The 19,122-nt window shown below is 58.5% G+C and overlaps 1 protein-coding gene across 1 annotated transcript in view; it reads left to right on the plus strand.

Moving 5' to 3' along the window:
* The window catches only part of LOC122209464, a 127,791-nt gene that overhangs the window by 96,989 nt on the left and 11,680 nt on the right, over window positions 1-19,122 (plus strand). The window contains exons 44-55 of the mRNA XM_042921333.1: window positions 1,007-1,214; window positions 3,848-4,014; window positions 5,239-5,351; window positions 6,419-6,494; window positions 9,483-9,620; window positions 10,915-11,077; window positions 13,170-13,291; window positions 13,905-14,045; window positions 15,502-15,615; window positions 15,712-15,840; window positions 16,388-16,549; window positions 18,551-18,715. Of these exons, the coding sequence (XP_042777267.1) occupies window positions 1,007-1,214; window positions 3,848-4,014; window positions 5,239-5,351; window positions 6,419-6,494; window positions 9,483-9,620; window positions 10,915-11,077; window positions 13,170-13,291; window positions 13,905-14,045; window positions 15,502-15,615; window positions 15,712-15,840; window positions 16,388-16,549; window positions 18,551-18,715 (1,698 nt within the window). The remainder of the gene's footprint in view (window positions 1-1,006; window positions 1,215-3,847; window positions 4,015-5,238; window positions 5,352-6,418; window positions 6,495-9,482; window positions 9,621-10,914; window positions 11,078-13,169; window positions 13,292-13,904; window positions 14,046-15,501; window positions 15,616-15,711; window positions 15,841-16,387; window positions 16,550-18,550; window positions 18,716-19,122) is intronic.

Here is a 19,122-nt window from a genome sequence, read left to right on the forward strand (position 1 = left end):
GCCGTGGTCAACATCACTTCCCCCACCCTCCCCACATAGACCCACCCTGGTCGACGTCACCCCCCCACCCTCACCCTCTGCCCAGAACGTGCTCTTGTTTTCCCTCTGGTGCACAGAACGTGTGTAGCCAGATGGGTGGGGTTTCCCTGCACAATTTGCTGGCTCGCTTTCCCTGCACAATTTGCTGGCTCGCTTTCCCTGCACGTGGATGTGTTCCCCCACCCCCCCGAGCCCCACAGTTGGGTTTTCATGGAGGCTTCATCACGTAGGCATGTTGGGTCATTAACTCAATCCCCAGCTCCTCCACCCCTCCTCAAGGATGGGGGGCCGGGGCTGAAGGTTCCAGCTTCTAACCAAGGCTCAGTCTTCCTGGTGGCCGGCCCTCTCCAGGAGCCCCCCAGAGGTCACCTTGTTAGAACACCATGCGCTTCTCTTGCTTAAGAGATCACAGGGGATCGGGGCGCCCGGGTGGCTCAGCCAGTTAAGCCTCTGACTCTTGATTTCGGCTCAGGTCATGATCTCGCGGTTCGTGAGATCGAGTCCCACGTCAGGCTCCATGCTGACGGTGCAGAACCTGCTTGGGATTTTCTCTGTCTCTGTCAATCTCTCTCTCTGCCCCTTCCCTACTCATGCTCTCTCTCAAATAAATAAGCGTTTAAAAAGTAGACTTCAAATGGTAAGTATTACGTGTATTTTACCACAGTAAAAAGTTTACAAAGCACATGTACCTTTGGAAGGTTTTAGGCAGGGCGGGAGCTCTGTGCCCATGTGGCCTACCTGAGCCATCGCAGTTCTAAGAGCCCCTCCTCTTATTAGATACTCTTCAACCAGCAAGCCCCACCCGGCAAAACAGCACCTGCAACCCTGCTCCTCCTTAAACCTGCTCCTGCAGGGGGGCCTCTGTTCCTCCCAGCCCGGCGCTGTGGGTTTCCCGGATCCAGGGGGAGCTGGGCCGGGCTGCCTTCCCGGCACAGGGTGAGGCGGCCTCTCCTCTGTGTCATTCCAGGCCGCTGTGGAGGTTCCTGGCCGCGGCTCCAGCTTCGAGCATTCCGGACGCATCTTGGCGGGGTCCACCTCCCTGAGCTACTCCGTGAGCTGCTGTCGCCGTGCCGGGCACCTGGAACTCACTGTCTGGAGCGAACACAACAGCGTGACCCTGCTGCGGGCCGGACTCCCGCGCAAGGCCCGCCTTAGCGCCAGGCTGCAGACGCTCGGTAAGGCGCCCAGGGCCCTGCCCCGAGACCCAAGAGCCGGCTTCCCCCGGCCCGGAGCCTGCCCGCCAGTCTCGGGTGCGCTGAGACCCCCTCGGGCCCAGAGTGGTCCTGAGCTCCAGAACCAACCGGGACATCCTTGCCCGATTCCCTGCGAGCATGCGCTCCTTTCCCAGACCTGCCAAGGCAAAGCACCACAAACTGCATGGCCCGAAACCACAGATGCTTGTTCACTGATGGTCCTGGAGGTCAGAGGTCAGAGCTCAGGTGTCAGCAGGGCCACCCTCCTGCCCAAGGCTCTCTGGGGACAGTCCTTCCTTGCCTCTCCACCCAGCCGTTCCCCGGCTTGTGGCCACATCCCTCCCATCTGTCTGTGCCTCTTTTCTTGGGGACACCAGATGCTGGATTCGGGCCCCCCCCTACTCCAGCACGACCTCATGCCAGCACGATGACCTCTGCAGAGACCTTGTTTCCAAATAAGGTCACGCTCATTGGCACTAGTGGCTGCGACTTCAACTTAATTTTTAGGGGGAAACGGTTTAACTTCTAATGGAGGGGGAAGGGAAGGTAACGGTAATAAGAGCCAGTGTTGATCGAGGCTTACTGCATACACACCAGGCAAGCTGTCTACACACAGGAGCTCGCCGGGTCTGCTCAGCCATCCAGTCACACCAGGGAGAGTTGAAGCCCACGGTGGGGCCTCTGAGCCCTCAGGATCCGCACACTCATCTCACTGACCACGACTTCTGGCCCCTACTTACTTTACTCCTCGCTATTCTTCAGACACGTCGGGCTTGCTCCTGCCTCAGGACCTTTGCACAGGCTGTTCCTCTGCCTCGAAGGCTGTTCCCCTGCATATGTGCTTGACTCAGTCCCTCACCTCCTTCAGATATTTTTCATAAGTCATCTCCTCCATGAGTCCTTTCCCACCCACCCTGTTTATTTGTACCCCCACCTCTCTCTAGCTCATTCCATCCTTTTCCTGGCTTGGTAGCTCTAACATACCATATAACATACTTACTAAACACCTTCATTTCTCATTGCCTGTCTTCTGCCCACCCACGCTAGGATGTGTACTCCACAAGGACCCAGGGATGATTTTTACCTGTTCTGCAGAGTGGAGTGGAGTGGGTGTTCAATTAAACATCTGTTGAGTGAAGTCATGAACATATGAGGTAGAGATTAGTCACTGCCCCCATTCTGCAGAGAAGGATGGAAACTCAGGTTGAGTCACGTGTCCCAGGCCACACAGCTGTTGAACATTGAGATCAGGACTTGAATCCGGGCAGTGTGACTCCAGAGCCACCGTCTGACCACTATGTAGATTGCAGAGAACGGGACACTTGGTGGCTCCCCTGTCATTTGGGCCATCTTCTTTTCTGTCCTTGGCTCTCAGCCCGCTATGGGCTGAGTGGGAACCTGGAACAGACAGAGAGGGACTGACCTCACAGACTGCTCTGAGGAAGGGTTTACTGGGGTCGTGGCGGGTAAATGACGGGACAGTCGTTCCAGGATGACCGGTTCCTGGCCCTTGAGAAACCTGGTGTGGCCGCCTGTAGCCGCGGAAACTTCTCACCTGTGCACTGCTGTCCATGTTTAACTGTCCCAACCCCTTAGGGGGTATTTTCTGCCTGGTATTAACATTCTTGGTGTCCCCGAGGGTCTGAAACATGCCCGGGCGTGGAGATGGGGGCCCCTTCAGATGTGTGTCCCCTCCTCTTCGGGCCCCCTACACAGCAGGTGCATGTGGTTAAACACCGCATCAGGTGAGGACAGGAACGCTTCCTGAGGTCTGTGTGCCCCCCGGGTGTTTTCAGGTGTGTTACCTCCACGAATCTTGGCATCGTCACTCAAGGTGGGCAGGCTGTGCCCACTTAATTGACGAGGAAACCGAGGCTTAGGGCCACCTTGTCCACATCTGCCAAAAGCGCCACCTGCGCTGATGGGCCCACAAGGCTGGTGATGGCCTGGGCCAGGGGTCACAGGCTGGGGCTGTGGGGTGCATGGCCCAGGAAGCTGGCCTCTGATGTAGACTAGGCCTCATGCACTTACCCTGGGTAAGTATTTTCTGATGGAGCAGGAGGAGTCTAAGTCCAAAAAGGAGAAGAAGAAAGCTTCTGGATTCTCCTTGTCCAGAGGGTTTTTTTCCCCCTGCTTGCTAAGATGAGGCATGGTCCAGCTGGGCACCATGAGAGGTTCCTGGATGGGTGGAAAGAGCGGGGCCCCTCCAGTCTGGGCCAGGCAGGCTGCAGGTTGGAATCATTTGATAGTGATTGGATGTTTGATAAACCTGGAGGGAAGTATTCTTCTGTTCCCTTGGCAAGCCCTGGACCCCTGGGGTGTGTCCAGGGGTGCTAAGTGCTGGGGATGGGCCCGGGGAAAAGTAAAGGCCCTGCCCTCGAGGGGCTGATCCTCCCTAGGCGGGGAGCATGAAGGGTTGGCGGGGACAGTGCGAAGTGTCGGTTTGGCAGCCAGCCCAGGAGGAGGAGAAGCCAGGCCGAGATCCCCGGGGGCAGGTGGGGGCCGCCTCTTGACGTCCCGGTGGCTCAAAGCAAGAAGCCTTGCCTGGGGTTCATGCCCCCTGAGAAAGGAGGCAAACTGAGCCCTTAGCAGCCTGTGCCCTTCTCTGCCCTTAGAGACCCAGACCGAGGCCAGCGTGGCCCTCCACGGAGGGGATGGTGGGGTCAGCGTGGACGTGGCAGCATTGGTGGCCTGGCCGATGGACGGCACTCTGGAGCTGATGGTGAATGCCAGCCACGCGGTACCTGCTCTCCGGGGGCTGGGCCTGCCCTTCGCCAGCCAGGTGAGACGTGGGTCCCCCCACCTCCACGCTGGGCCGGTCTCCCCCCAGGTCTACCCACTCCATCCGGTTCCCAGCCTGCGCCAGGCCCGCTGTGTGCACGACCGACCGTGCTCTCTCTCTCTGTATCTCTCTGGCACTTTCCAGTCGGTGAAGGCTGTTGGTGACACTGACCGCTAGAACCCGTGTCTGCTCAGCCGTCTTTGTGCTTGCAGCCCTGGGGCGTGTGGACGGGCCTCCTGCGGCCTGAGTTCCAGCTCCCCGCCCTGCGTGCTTTTTTGCCCCTTCCGGTCTTGCGTTCAAGTGAAAGCCCAGCTTTGGTCTGTGGAGCACCGGGGTGTTCAGCGCCGGGGTTTTCTGTGCCGTGACTCCTTTCCTCCTCCTAACACCCCGTGAGAGGCGGGCGGCAGAGTCCTTAGGAATCTCGGCTCTGGGAGTCAGATCCCAGCTCTGATGCCTGCGGGCTGTGGGGCCCGGGGCAGGTTCCTTAGCCTCTCTGTGCCCTCAGTCTCATGAAATGGGGGTGATACTTGTGCTGATAGCACGAGGTTGGGGAGCACGGGGAGAGTTCGCATCAGTTACACCTGGTGGAGCAGGTGGTTTAGAAGCTTTGGCTGCCGCTGTGATGGTGAGTCGCCGTCATCACTGTCTCTGGGTCACACGTGAGAGGGTATGCCACCTGCCCAAGGTCATGTGGCAAGCGGGCAGCCAAAGGGGCTCTGGCTGGCAGCTGGGCCCCTTGCCATGCTGCCCTCCCACATCTGGGAAGAAGAACCTGCTGTGGCCCCGTGAATGGGGTCAGGCTCCGGCCACTGCCCCTTGGCACAGAGTTGCCTTTCCCGGCTGGGCCCTCTGGCTGCCCGGAGAGTCACTGGCACATTCCAGAAGCGTCTTGTTTTTGATTAGCAGCACGTCCCCGCCCCCACTCCACTCTGCCCCGAGGAGAGGCTGTTCCCAGAGGCCCTGTCAGCCCTCATGCAGGGGGTCTTTGTCACTGGACCCCCCCAACTGAGGGAACCTGGTTCCTGCTCCCTCTGACTTCATCTAAACCCCCTTTTCTTGGTCTCGGGCCCCGTGGTGGGGAGACGTGGTGGGGCTCATTTTCTGCTGGCGTCCGGGGATGCAGGCCTGGTGGGGTGCACTGTGGGCTGCAGAGTGGGGCCTGGCTTGGGAGGGTCCTCGGGCCCCCCGTACCCCCCCATACCTCACAGCCTGCTGCTTCCTCAGCTCGTGTTCCAGAAGCTCTGGGCAGAGGGACAGATGCACTCTTCCCTGCAGCTGACCTGTGATTCTCAAGCCAGCCTGGTCTTTGACGTGCGTGGCCAGAGCCAGGTGCTCAGGTGAGGGGCTCCCTGCCACTCTGCCCGCCCCCCTCCCCCACCGAGCAGAGAGGGATGGGTGAGGGGGAGAGATCAGCTGGGCCCCTACCGCGTGCTGACCTCTAACCCCCAGCGCCTCCTTGAACCCTCCCCACAGCCCCACTGCACAGATGTGGAAAGAAAGGCTCAGAGAAGCATAGCAACCTGCCCAAGGCCACACAGCTCATAAAATAGCCTTGGCCTTTGGGGGGCAGGACACAGATGAGGAGTTCCTGGTCCCACAAACTAAATGCATCCTAGGCCTCAAATTCAAATTAGTCATTGTTAGAGCTCTTCAGTCTGGGGACCTGCCGGGTGGCTGGCCCGGTGCCCGGTGGCCTCACGCATGTATGAAGTCGGGGGGCCACCAGGCTCCAGCCCCCGTACCAGGTCGCCGAAGGGTAACTGTGCCCGCCCAGGGTCATGGGGCCACGTCTGGGGAAATTTCTGGTTGTTGTAGCTGGGGAGCTACTGGCTTCTAGTGGGCAGTGGCCAGAGATGCTGCTACATGCACACGTCAGCCCACAGCCACGAGTGACACCACGGTGTGGCGGAGCCACCAGGAAGGGGCAGCAGCCTGGAGCTCACAGCACTGGGCCGCCATGAGCACCTTGGCCTGGAGGGGCCAGGGGAAAGCGTGCCGTGTGCACTCGGCTGCCAGGAGCGAGCCCACGTTTGAAATGCTGCCATCTAGACCCTGCTGAGGCTTCCACTGGCCAAACCCGAGAGGGCCTATTGATGGGCCCGCCGAAGACACTCAGCCCGGCACCGCTATAGCTCGTTATGCTGAGGGGGGAAACTGAGGCTCACAGAGGGTAATTGAGGAAATTTCCCCGGCCAGCACCCGACACAGGCCGGGCGGGGATGGAAACGCGTGTCACCTGACCCGGCACCACGCGGCCCTTGGGCCTGGGGCGTGCGAACGCCCCCCCACCGGCCCCCGGCCAGGTTCCTGGATCTCCTGCCCTCTGCCGGGGAGGTTGGCCTGCCCTGACCAGCCATGGGCGCCCTCGTGCCCAGCCTCAGGCACACTCTGTCCTTCCTTCCAGCAAAGAGCTGCAGCTCTCCGGCCGGCACCGCCTCCCTGGCCTTCTGGGCTGCTGTCCCCGCACAGCCTCAGCCAAGGTAACTGTGCCCAGCCGCTCCTGAGCCCTGACTGCTTCCAGATGCCCTGCCGAGGTGGGAGGGGGCCCTGCCAGGGACCGTAACCTGTCCACATGTGTCCGCAGGCCCATGGCAGGCCCCTGTGGGCTGCCCTCAGAAACCCCTGGCTCCAGCTTTCCCAGACACCCCCAGGCTCACATTCCTGGGCCGGGCCTGCAGCCCCCCACTGAGCCCACGAGACCCTGGGGAGCGGGGGAGGCCCGCCTGCCGGAGGCCTGACACCGGCACCACCTCACCAGCCTGGCAGGCTCCCAGCAGCTGGGTCGAGTGGCCCAGGCCTTAGAGCTGAGGCAGCAGTGCCACCCGGGTGCCCTGTCTTGTTCCCACGGCCCAGGCTCTCTGTGTCTCTTCCCGCCCTTGACCTTGAATCCCCTTTTCACCCGGGACCCCCAGGACAGCCCCTGGTCACGCATCTGGCCTGTGCGTGGCATTTGGGGGTCCTGGGGGTAGACAGCAGGCCCAGGCTGGCGTGCCCCCCCTCCCTCTGTTACCGTTACCATTACCTGTTTCCCTGTCAGCAAGTCTTCCCCAAATCAGAAGCTTCTGGAGGGCATACCCAGCCCAGGGCCCAGCACACAGTAGGTGCTCCGGGAAAGATGTTGACTGATGGAATGAGTGACCAGTTGTTACATTTGCTGACTGGTCACTTTGCCATCCTGCCAGCCACCCAGTTTTGTTAAGTGCCCTCCCTGCCCGGGGCTCAGCTGCCTCTGTTTGCAGAGCCCCTACCGTGTGCCAGGCCCCGTCCTGGTGCGCTCACATGATGTCAGTGCTCCCCAAGCTTCGTTGCAGCTGTACGATCCATCAGGGAACCTCTTGTTCCCCCGACCCCAGTCTTTGTTTTGTATACTTTCCAATCTATAGAAAAGTTACTGTGGGACAGTGAACATTCCCCAGTTGTTAATATCCTGCCAAAACTTTCTGTTTATACTTACGTGTTATATATATTTGTATATTCACACACATGCATACATTTTCTTCTGTGCAATTAAGAGATGCTACAGACATGTTTCTGGACACATCATACCTCTTTACTTCTAAATACTTCAGTGAGTGTTTCCTATTAAAAGTCTATTTTCTTGTATAACACAGTGTAAGTACAAAACTCAGGAAATTTAACATGATGTAGTAATATTATGATTTAATATGTAGTCTGTAATAAAATTTCCTAGTTACTCCAGTAATGTTCTTTCAAGCTGGGTTTTTAAAAAATTTGTTTGTTTTTAGTTTCTTTTAAATCTAGGACCTTCTGCAGGATCACCAGGGGTGCTTAGTTGTTCTTTTTGATTTCTTAATCTGGAACAGAGGTCTGCAGACCTTAGGAGCCAGATAGTAAATATTTTCGCCTTTAAACCCAATATGGTCTCTGTTGCAATGCTCAGTGCTGTCACTGTAACAAAAAAGCAGCCATGGACAATATGTAAATAAATGGGTGTGGCTGTGTTACAATAAAACTTTATTTACACAATCAAGTGATGAGCCAAATTTGGCCCAAAGTGGACCCCTGATCTAGAAATTTTTCTCCTGCCCAGTACCTATTCCCCCCGCCAATATTTTTACTATTAACCTTTCCAGACACTGGAAAATGAAAGCAATTTTGTAGTGAACATCCACATACCCAGTGCCTAGATTCCCTTACTCCTGGTTCACTCCTGTTGCTTTATCAGATAGCTCCCCATCCAGCTGAGTTTTTGACACATTTCAAAGTAAGTTGCAGAGGTTGATACACTTTCCCCTAAGCAGGAAAAGCCCTGCACTGACAGTTGTGAAGTTTCCAGGCAGTTATTTTGCAAAACTTCTCCGTCGGGATTTGTCAGATTCTTTGTTCAAGACGAGATCTGGGTTGAATGTTTTGACAGGGTACTGCTAATCCGCAGAGCTCTTTAAAAATACCAGTTTGGGGGCACCTGGGTAGCTCAGTCATTTGAGCATCCAACTCTTCGTTTCAGCTCAGGTCATGATCCTGGGGTCATGGCATCAGGCCCCACATCGGGCTCTGCACTGAATGTGGAGCCTGCTTAGGATTCTCTCTCTCTGTCTGCCCTCCACCCCTGCTTGCAAGCAGGCTTTCTCTCTCTTGCTCTCTCTCTGTGTCTCTCTCAAAGAAAATACATTTTAAAATGCCAGTCTTTCCACCCTGTTCCCAGAGGTTCTGTTTTTACAAGCGGCGGGTAGGAACCCAGAATCTCTATCTGTGGCTAATGCCCTAAGTGATTCTGTGGTGTAGCCAGTCTGGAAGATGGCACATTACTTCATACACTTTTTGCAGCACATTAATAAAAAGTCTCATCATCCCGGTTATTATCTCCGGCTAGAAAGCAGAGACTCGAGTGGTTAAGGAACTAGCCAGGGGTCATCCACCCCATGTGACAGCCGTGGAGCCAGAATGGGCATCTGCTGTCCCTGCCTGTGCCTAGTTCCCTGCGCTAGACTGCCCCCTGCTGTCCACAACACTAATGCAACCACAATTCTTGCCCGATGACCCCGGGATAGTAGCTGCCTTCAAGTGCGTGTTACAGCTGGAAGGGCTTGGAGAGGTGGTTGTCATGGGCACACCTGGTAGCCTCGGCTGGGGCTCAGGACCCTCATCTCCTCAGACTTCGTCCAGCCCAGGAAGCTGCAGGTGTCTTGGGCCCAACCCTACAGCCTGGAGCCGGGATCCACCTGAACGTTCCATCAGAAACCAATGGGGCAGGCACCTGGGTGGCTCAGTGGTTTGGCGTCCAGCTTTGGCTCAGGTCACGTTCTCACAGTTGGTGGGTTCAGGTCCTGCGTTAGGCTCTGTGCGGACAGCTCGGAGCCTGGAGCCTGCTTTGGCTTCTGGGTCTCCCTCTCTCCCTGCCCCTTTCCCACTCATGGTCTGTCTCTCAAAAATACATATTAAAAAAAATTAGAAAAAAAAATAAAGGAAACTAATGAGGAAATCTCTCCCCTGCTTCTCTGACCCAGCTACAGTATTCCGAGCATGAGGCCGAGAGCGCGATTTTCGTGGCGGTAGAAGAGCATCATTTCCACGTGGGCACCAGGGTGGTGACCGCGAAGGCCAGTGTCACCAACATCATCAGGCTGGAACAGACCTTCCCCCAGGTGCATGGAGGGCAGCCGGGGCCGGCTGGGGGGGCTCTTGGGGCGGCCCTTCGAGAAAAGAGGAATTGTCACGGGCTGTGAAGTAGGCGAGACTCGCTAGAATGGATCGGCAGCTGGTCTCTGTGTCCGTCCCTTCCTCCCTGTCTCCTTCCCTTGCACGTTATTTACTGAGCCCCTACTAGGGTCCAGGACAGGCAGGTCCTAGAAGCAGAGGACATCGCCTGGAATAGGATTGGTGGATCCTTCCTCTCATCCCGTGTCCATCCGGTGGGGCGATTGACCCCCCCAAAATTGCATTAATAAGTAAGAAAATACTCCAGATGGTGATACATACTATAGAGAAAAGAAAAATGGGGTGATAGCGGGGGAGCTCTTTAGGGGGCCAGGAAACCCTCACAAAGAAGCTGACATTTGAGCTAGCCCCAGATGACCAGCAAGTGTCGGCCGTCTGAAAAGCTGGTGGAAAGGCCTTCCAGGCAGAGGGAAGAGCACATACAAAGGTCCTGGGGGCAGGAATGAGTTGGGATGTTTGAGGAGTGGCCACCGGGCTGGAGCAGAGTGGGGGAGTATGGATGCGGTAGGAGGTCGTAGGGGTCCGATCGTGTAGGCTCCTGGCAAGCCTCAGGGAGGAGTTTGGATTTAGTTCTCTGTGAAATTGGAAGCCTTTGAGGATGTGGTCCAAGCGATGATTTCAGACCCTTCCGGCTGCTGCGTGGGGAGGGACCTACAGGGGGCAGCAGAGACAGCAGGGAGGAAGCGGCTGTCCTCCGCAGGGCAGGGAGTAACGGGGGTCTTGCATCAGGGTGGGGCAGTTAACTTCCTCCCCCGATGCTCAGCACTGGGTCTGGAACATGATGCCTGCTCACTGAGTGTTTGAGGAACCCTTGCTGCAAACCACAGCAGCTCCCACGTGGCAGTGCCCGCAGGTCAGCCCCGGGCTGGCAGAGGTTGGCCTTGGGACTCTCATCCCGTCTCATAGACGGGGAAACTGAAGCTCAGAGAAGTAAGGGGACTGACCCTGGGCCACACAGCTTGGAAGGGGAGCTGAGAGGTGGTGTCCTTTTCACGGGGCCATGCGGCGTCTTGTGTCGTGTTCCACCCCTCCACCGCGTTGTCTGCCCATCCCCCGGGAGCCTTTGGCTTTCTCGCTTCCTGATGTCTCTGGCAGCCCCGTAAACTGTTCATGCCCCGTGAATGTTCCTTGTCTTTCCTCTTCCGAAAGTGCTTCTTTTCTACCCCAAGCAGCAACGCGGACCAGGTTGTCCAGTGACCCGGTGCTGTCTTTCTCTTCCAGTTCACCACCCTTCCTGGGGAGCTGGTCCTGCAGACCTCGTACGAGAGAGCCCGTGGGACCCGCACCCTGCACCAGACACTTCTGTGGGATGACCAGGTGGTGACCCTCCACGGGAGCCTCTCTGGGTCCTTCCCCAGGCCCCCAGGGAACCTCAGCCTCCAGGGTGAGTGTCTGAGAGGCCGCTGACGGGGGTGGCCGGTTCTCTCGCTCCACGAACCATCTTCGAATGCTTGCTCGACCCAGATGCTGTTCCAGGCACTGGGGGATCCGCCCGGAAATAAGATGGCCCAGGTCCTTGCCCGCAGGGAGAGAGGCAGTGTGCAGGGATGCGAATGTGAGGAAAAGCCTATCAGAGTGTGAGAGCGGGAAGGGTTTGATTAGGGGGTGTGGGGTTCCTGTGGGTGGGGCAGCCTAGGAAGGCCTGTGTGACGAGGTAATGTCCAAGCTGAGCCCTGAATGATGAGAAGGAGCTGGCTGTGGTGAAGATCTGAGGAGGGGCATCGAGAGGAAAAGGAAAAGCATGTGCAAAGGCCCTGAGGTGGGAATAAGACTGGAGTGCTAGAGCAACAGCAGCGAGGCCAGAGTGGCCCAAGTGCACTGAAGGGGGAGCGAGCGGTGCAGACAGGCGGGCGGCCCCAGGGACCCCAGCCACGCAGGGTCCCAGCCCGGAGCCCAGAGTTACGGTTCCCCTGAGTGTGATAAGACAGGACGTGTGGAAGGTGGGGCAGCCCCGAGCATTCCCAGGGGGTTCAGAGCTGAGGCTGAGAGTTGGCAGGGGAGGTGAGTGCTGTCCCACAGAAGCCCCAGTGACGGCACCTGCGTCCCCCGAGGTCCTCCAGCAAACAGCCCCCTGGAAGGGACTGTGAGGTCACACAGGCTGTCAGTTTACACAGAGCAGAGCCCGACCTGCAGGCCTGCGACACAATGCAGACCCCGGTCCCGGGGCCACCACCTGCTGGGTGGTCTGAAGGAATTTCCCCAGGGTCACAGTTGCCACACGTGTGCCCTGCAAGGCAGAAGAAATGCATAGATCCTCAATAAGCTGAGGCAGCGTGCGTGTGTGTGTGTGTGTGCGCGCGTGCAGAGGGTGTGTGGGTGCATGCAGGGGGTGTGTGGTTGGGCTGGGCAGCCTGAGGACCCTGCTCTGTGGGTACAGAGCATGGGAGTCAGGGGGTCAGAGTGTGGGAAGAAGGAGGGTTAGGGCTCTGAGTGCGGGGCCCATGAACGTGGTCGGCGTTCTCTAGACTAATGACCTGGTGGCTCCTTAAGAAGCACCTAGTGGCACTGTCTCCGGGCACAGCTCCCAGGAGCCTGTGTAGGAACAGCTGGCACCCTTCCAGAGAGTTCAGAGGGCCACTGTCTCCCGTGGAGTCTCAGGTGACTCTTGCTCATGGGTCTGAGAAGACAGGGCCAACCGGTGGCCTCACAAGATGGGGTCAAGTGTTGCAAGAGGTCCGGGCAGCTAGACTTAGCCTAGCGGGTGAAGGAAGAAAGTCTAGGGCAGGGAGACTGCCCAGTGTGAGGTCTCAGCTATGGAGATGCTTCCATGTCTCACCCTAGAACAGAATGCGAGTAGAGGCCAGCTGACCGTGGGCCGGGTGGGTGCGGGGCATTCAAAAGGGGCACAGGTCACCCCTGAGTGTGAGGAATGTTGGGTGGCAGGTGGCCCAGGCAGCCTTTGGTGAGTGACAACCGTCCCCAAACTCACTGGTTTCTACCAGAAAGCCTCAGGTTGGGCACAGGCTGCTGCTGACCTGGGCTGGGCTCTCCAACTCTCTTGGGGGCTGGCTCCCGGCAGATCGAGGACCGCCTCGGCTGGGAGACCCAGGTGCTGCCTATGTGCGGTCACCGTCCAGCAGGCCAGCCTGGGTTCCCTCTTGTGGTGCCTGGGCAGGTTCCCAGAGAGCGTGTGGGAGCTGAGGCCTCTCGAAGCCTGGGCTGGGATGTGGCAGCATCCCCTTCCCCAACTCCTATTAATAAGTCTCAAGGCCCAGGTTCGAGGGCTCCACCTCTTGATGCAGGAGGTGCTGAGTCTCCCTGCAAAGCGGGGAGGGGAGATTTGGGGCTCTCACAGGGACGGGGGGGTGGGGGGCGGGTGCGTTGAGTGGTGGGTGACCCAGTGAAGGTGTAGTTTCTGAATTTTGTGTGGATTACCTGAGCACGCGGCCCCCAAGTGGCCACCTTGCCCGAGGTGGTCGCTGTGTCTGCTGAGATCCCCCTGGGCCCTCTCCGCCCCTCCCTGTGCCCCCACCCAGTGGAGCTCACGCACCAGCTGCCCCTCTCCCTGCCGCGACACTGCAGTCTCAGCCTGTCCTCCGAGCATTCACGACGTGGACGCCGGGACCACCTGGCCGTGGGCTGGGATGGCAAGGACCAGGTGGGTATCTGGGTTGGAAGGAGACCCCAGGAACTCTACCAGGCCTGTAGGCTGAGCAGGACCCTCGGGGCCCAGGCCTGCCCAAGGAGCCTTACTCGGGCCAACCCAGCTGGTTCCAGGCCCCAAGAGACCGTGGGAAAGGCACGGGGTGGGGAGTGGAACCTGGGTTGCAGCCACACCTGAGCGACAACAGGGAAACCAGTGGTGAATGCACAGGGAAGGCTTATCATGTGCCGGGCACGGCAGCCCCACGTTCCGATGGTGACACTGAACCTCAAGGAGGTATAGTGACTTGTCCGGAGTCACGGAGCTAGTGGAAGTCAGGGCTGCGATTCTAACTCCTTGATGCCCCTGGCCCGTGTCCTCCGTCCTCTGCCCCATCTCTGTCCTCACTGTCCCTGCCTGCTCCTCCCCGGGCCTCAACTTTGTCCTCTGCAAAACGGGCTGAATCTCTCCAAGGGCACCCCCCCACCCCCCCCGCAGTCCTGGGAGTTTTGTGCTCAGAGCCAGCCGCTCTCATGCCCTTTGACCTTGGAGAAGGTTGTCTGTACAGGGTGGGGAGGGGGACGCCCTTGTGGGCGAGGCCTCGGGCTCAGCCTGTCCCCCTCCCCAGGTGGTGGTCTCCTCCTCTCTGCAGTTGGGGAGGGACAAGCTGGCCGCCCGCCTGGCCCTGGCTCAGCCCTTCAACCTCTCCTGGTCGTGCATGGAGGCCAGCGGCCTTGCTGAGAGCAGGGGTGGCAAGGAGAGCTGGCAGGTGAGTGGGGAGCATCCGAGGTGCCTGTCATGTGGTCTTGGGGGTTGGCGAGCTGCATGGCTGAGCTGGGGGGGGGTGGGCAGGGGGAGAAGGTTCTGCCTGTCTACCGGTGTGAGGGACTCCTCCAGAATCACAGATTCCTGAAATTTGGGACCCTGAGAGGTCCTTTGGTCATTCATTCCTTTATCAGTACTTTATTAAACACCTACTACATGCCAGGTAGTGTGTGAGACCTACAGTGCTGCATTTAAAGAGCTTACAAGCGTGTCTGACTCATCATTTATATGCTTGCTTGTTTAGTCAGAAACTGCAGGGGGCTATGGGCAGGGCAGCTCGACTCCTCAACCAGCTGGGTGGCCTTGGGCAGCTCATGGACCCTCTCTGAGCCTCAGTTGTTTTAGCTGTGAAACGGAAAACAGTAGACCAGTGTGTGTAGACAGTAGACAGCGTGTTCCAGGCCGAAGACCCTGTCTAAAATTCAAACAAATGAATGAGGAAAAATTAAGAGTTGTGATAAGCACTCTGAAGAAAGCAGAGAGGAGGCTGAGATAGAGACTAATTAGATGGGGTGGTCAGTGAGGGCCTCCTGGAGGAAGTGGTTTGTCAGCTGAGGACTCACAAGTGAGAGGGAGCCGTCTTGTGGCAAACTGGAGGAATAGCATTTTGGGTATAGAGGGGGGATAGCAAGTGCAAAGGTCCTGAGGTGGGAACAGGCTGGGGTGCTTCGGAAAGGGCCAGAGGCAATTGGGCTGGAACAGAGTAAGTGATAGGACAGGTGCCAGGAGATAGCAGCTGAGGACCCCTGCCTTGGGCGGCCTCTGCTGCCATAACAAAACACTGCAGGCTAGATAGTGCCTGTCTCTTAAAACAAAAATTTACGTCTCCCACTTTCAGAGGCTAGAAGTCCACGATCAAGGGGCCAGCTTGGTCAGGTCCCGGTGAGACCTCTCTTGCTGGCTTGCAGCCTTCCGTGTCCTCACGTGCCAGGGAGAGAGCTCTCTGGAGTCTGTGGTTACAGGAGCGCTGGTTCCATCATGAGACCCGCCTCACGACCTCCCGTCAGCCCCGCTTCCTCCTGCCATCACAGGGGGACGAGGGCTTCAGTGGGAAGATTAGGGGAGCGGGGCGCACACTGAGTCCAGAGCAGCCCCAGAGGCCCTGAGTCAGGGGGCTCCGATTTCCTTCTGGAAAGGGCAAGTCTGGGTGTTGGCAATGAGGTGTCTTCCATTGAAATACTTGCAGCTTCCTCGTCTGGGCGTGGCTCTGAGCTCTTGCAGCCGGGGCAGGATGGGGGGGGGGGGGGGGGCAGGACTTTGTCTCTAGTTCCCTGCTTCTTCCCCTAGAGTGGTGGGCAGGGGGCCACCCTCCCTCTCCCCGCCCCTCGCCCCTGCAGCACACACACACAGAACATCCTCTTCCCCTTCCCACCCCCCTCACCGGCCTCCATCTGATGCAGGTGCAGCTGGCCTTGGACAGAGGGCAGCCCGTGACCTTGCACCTCACCTGGGCTGACAGGTCCTCGGGGTACGATACCATCTGGGACGGCTGCCTGGCTGCCTCCCCGGGGCAGGTAGGCCTTGGTGGGACTGCCACGTCGAGCGCGGGCCTTTCCCTGACTCTGGGCCCCTGTGCTGGCCCTGAGTCACATACTCCATCCTCTTGTCAGTTCCGGGCCACCTGGGGCCTGGGCGCCCTCAGGGCCTGTGGGGCCTTGACACAGACCACGGCCGTGTTCAGCGAGCAGCTCGACCTGTCCTGGGACCGACGCCGGGTGCAGCAGAACCTGACCTATGAGGTGAGGCCTAGAAAGCCGGGTCCCAGGCAGGTACCCACAGGGCGGCCCCATCTGCTATAGAAAGTGCCTGGCTCTGAAGCCATGTGGTCCTGGGTGCCAGGGCCAGCTGTGCTGTGGGACCATGAGTACCCATGTCTCCACAGTGAGCCTTGGTGTTCCCAGCTGGAAAGTGGGTGCAGTAGTCCTTCCCTGACTGGGGTATAGTGACAGCTCTGGGAGGTGAGGAAAGCAAGGCACCCAGCATGAGGTGAGCCCTCGGGGCAGACACCAGGCCGTGGAGAAATGGGGACACCCGGCCCTGGAAGCCCACCGTGCTCCTTCTGGGGTCTCGCACCCGCGTTCTGGCACCCCTAGGCCCAGCTCCCTTGGTGCCTCCAGCAGCCCTCCTGCCCAGAGTATACATGGCTGCTGTGGCTGACCGGGGCCATCATAGCGGGACTCAGGGCACCTGCTCCCCTCTTGTCAGGGTCTCCCGTCTGCAGCCGGCCGGGGCCTTTCCCTCCTCTACTGGGATGAGCCCCTGCCTCACCGGGCCCTGTCATTCCAGAGGCACTGGCCGTCCCAGCCAGACCAGATCCATGCGGGCGTCGTGCTAGAGCACATCTTCACTGCCTCCTGCGCCACCCAGAGCTTCCGGGGAGAAGTGGAGACCGACTACAGCCACTGGCTACACCATTCCCTGCACCTGGGGCTCTGTGACCTGCCCAGGGTGAGTCCGTCCCAGGGAAGGGGCCCAGGGACCCATGGAGGGAGGGTGAGGAGAGAGGACAGCATCTGCAGAGTGCGGGGGTGTGTGTGAGGGCGCTGGGTGCCAGCGTCACCGCTGTGCCATTTGTCGGCCGGTTGACCACAGGCAGGGTCCATACTTTGAATGTTCAGTGATTCACCTGGGGAACAGGAGAAGTACTAGGTTCCGGTGTGTAGGGTGACTGTGAGGTTTAAGACATGACACAGGAAGAGGGTTTACACGTAAATGAAAGCTACGCTTAGTCTCATCGTTGTTAGAGGTAGGGTGCTGGGGCCCCTTTCTCCCAACATTCTGCCTGAGTTTGTTAGCTGGTTGATTGGTCCTTCCTCCCATCCACCTACCACCCTCCCATCCAGTCACCCACCTCTTCACCCACCCTGCTGTCCGTCCGTCGTCCATCCGTCCACCCATCCACCTACCCAACCACCCAGCCGTCTACCCACCCACCTACTCACCTACCCTCCTGTCCGTCCATCCGTACATCCATCCTTCCATCCACGCGCCCAGCCACCCACTCACCTACCCTCCTATCCATCCCTCCATCCCTCCATTCCTGCACCCACCCATCCACCCACCCACTCCTGTCCATCCGTCCGTCCATCCACCCACCCACCCACCTACCCACCCACCTACCCTCCTGTCTGTCCATCCGTCTACTCACTCACCCACCTACCCTCCTGTCCATCCGTCTGTCCGTCCATCCATCCATCCACCCACCCACCCCCCTACTCACCTACCCTCCTGTCCGTCCGTGCATCCACCCACCCACTCACCCACCCATCTACCCTCCTGTCCGTCCATCTGTCCATCCACCCTCCCTCACACCCATCTCCTCACCTACCCTCCTGTCCGTCCATCCATCCATCCATCCATCCATCCATCCATCCATCCATCTATCTTCTCATCCATCCCAGGGTCAGGCTTTTTCATAACTGGCCAAATAGCAACATTTTAGCTTTTCAAGCCATATGGTCTCTGTTACAGTTACTTAACTTTGCTGTCATAAATACGTGTAAACAAAAGAGCTCATTCTCTGCCGGTGTCTGGGGATGCGGGCCTGGTGGGGTACACTCTGGGCTGCAGATTGGGGCCCACGTCTCCCCACTGCTGGGCCCAAGACCAAGAAAAGGGGGTTTAGATGAAGTCAGGGGGAGCAGGAACTAGGTCAGCTCAGTTGTCCAGTGACACAGACCTCCTGCTCAGCTGAGGGGTGACAGGGATTCTGGGAACAGCCTCTCCTCAGGGCAGAGTAGGGGTGGGGACGTGCTGGTAATGTGAAAAAGAGGTTTCCGAAATGTGCCGGTGACTCGCCGGGCAGGCCAAATTTGGCCCTTGAGCCAGTTTCCCAACCCCACTCATCCATTCATTCAGAGAGCATTGTGGGGTTCACTTACTCAAAGCCCTGTTCTAGGTACAGGGACAAGGATGGTGAAAGGGGCAGACCGGATGCCCTACCCGCTGGAGCTCACATGCCCCTGGGTGGAAAAAGTTAAACAAGAGGCATGATAAGTACTCAGGCATGATGAACGCTCTGAAGGAAGGAAGCAGGGAGAGAGGACACGGGATTGCAGAGGGGCCTCATTGACAAGCAAACTCTGTACAGGGAACAGCTAGTGCAAAGGCCCTGTGGCCAGATATGCTTAGGGTATTTGAGGAACATGGGGCAGCCCTTAGCAAGGAGGTGAGGTTAAGAAGATAATGCTGACCCATGGGTCAGGCCCAGGAGACCAGCTTTTCTTTTCAGGACAGTGGGAAGGCAGAGAGTTGTGAGCAAGGGGGTAGTGACTGATTTGCATTTTTATAGGGAGGTCTGGCTGTCAAGTGGAGGAGGGACTGGGGGCTGGCGCTGAACTGGGAAGGGAGACCCAATAGGCTACTGCGACAGATGACCAGGGCTTGGTGGGGACAGGAGACTGCTGCCCTTGTGCCCCCCGACCGCTAACACCCACCCTCTCGTCCCAGGCTCTCTCGGTCTCTGGGGAGCACACCCTGGGCCACGGTGAGCTCCTGCTTCGTTCCCACTGTCGGCTGGGCCTTGCCCCGGACCCAGGCCATGGCCTACACCTCAGCCTGACCGTGCGCAACCACAGCAGGCCTCGGACACCAGACTTCTCCGGGGAGCTGGAGGTGGGTGGCCAGGTCAGGGCTGGCCGGCCCCGGGTGGGGGGGGGGGGTGCTCTTTATCCCTTGCTGGCTGGCGAGGCCACCACCGCCCCGACGGCCCTGCCACTTAGTGGCCATTATCGGAACTGCAGGCTGACACCCTGGTGGGGACCAGAGCTTCGCTGGGGGGTGGGACCCTCCAGCCTGTCCCCAGCCCTGGGACAAAGCGGCTCCTCCCTTGCCCCGGGATGTGGCCCTCGCTATAACTCAGAGGCATTGGCTGGACTGTCTGGGTTTGAATCCCAGCCTAGCCCTTTCCTCACAACTTGCTCCCCGTCTGTGCCTCGGTTTCCCCCCTGTAAAGTAGAGAGTAGTAATTGCACCTACCCTGCCTCCCATGGGGTTAACGCTGCAAGGACTGGAAACGTTAA

The sequence above is a fragment of the Panthera leo genome, chromosome E3 (genome assembly GCF_018350215.1).
Source record: "Panthera leo isolate Ple1 chromosome E3, P.leo_Ple1_pat1.1, whole genome shotgun sequence".
In the NCBI taxonomy this organism is placed as follows: Eukaryota; Metazoa; Chordata; class Mammalia; order Carnivora; family Felidae; genus Panthera; species Panthera leo.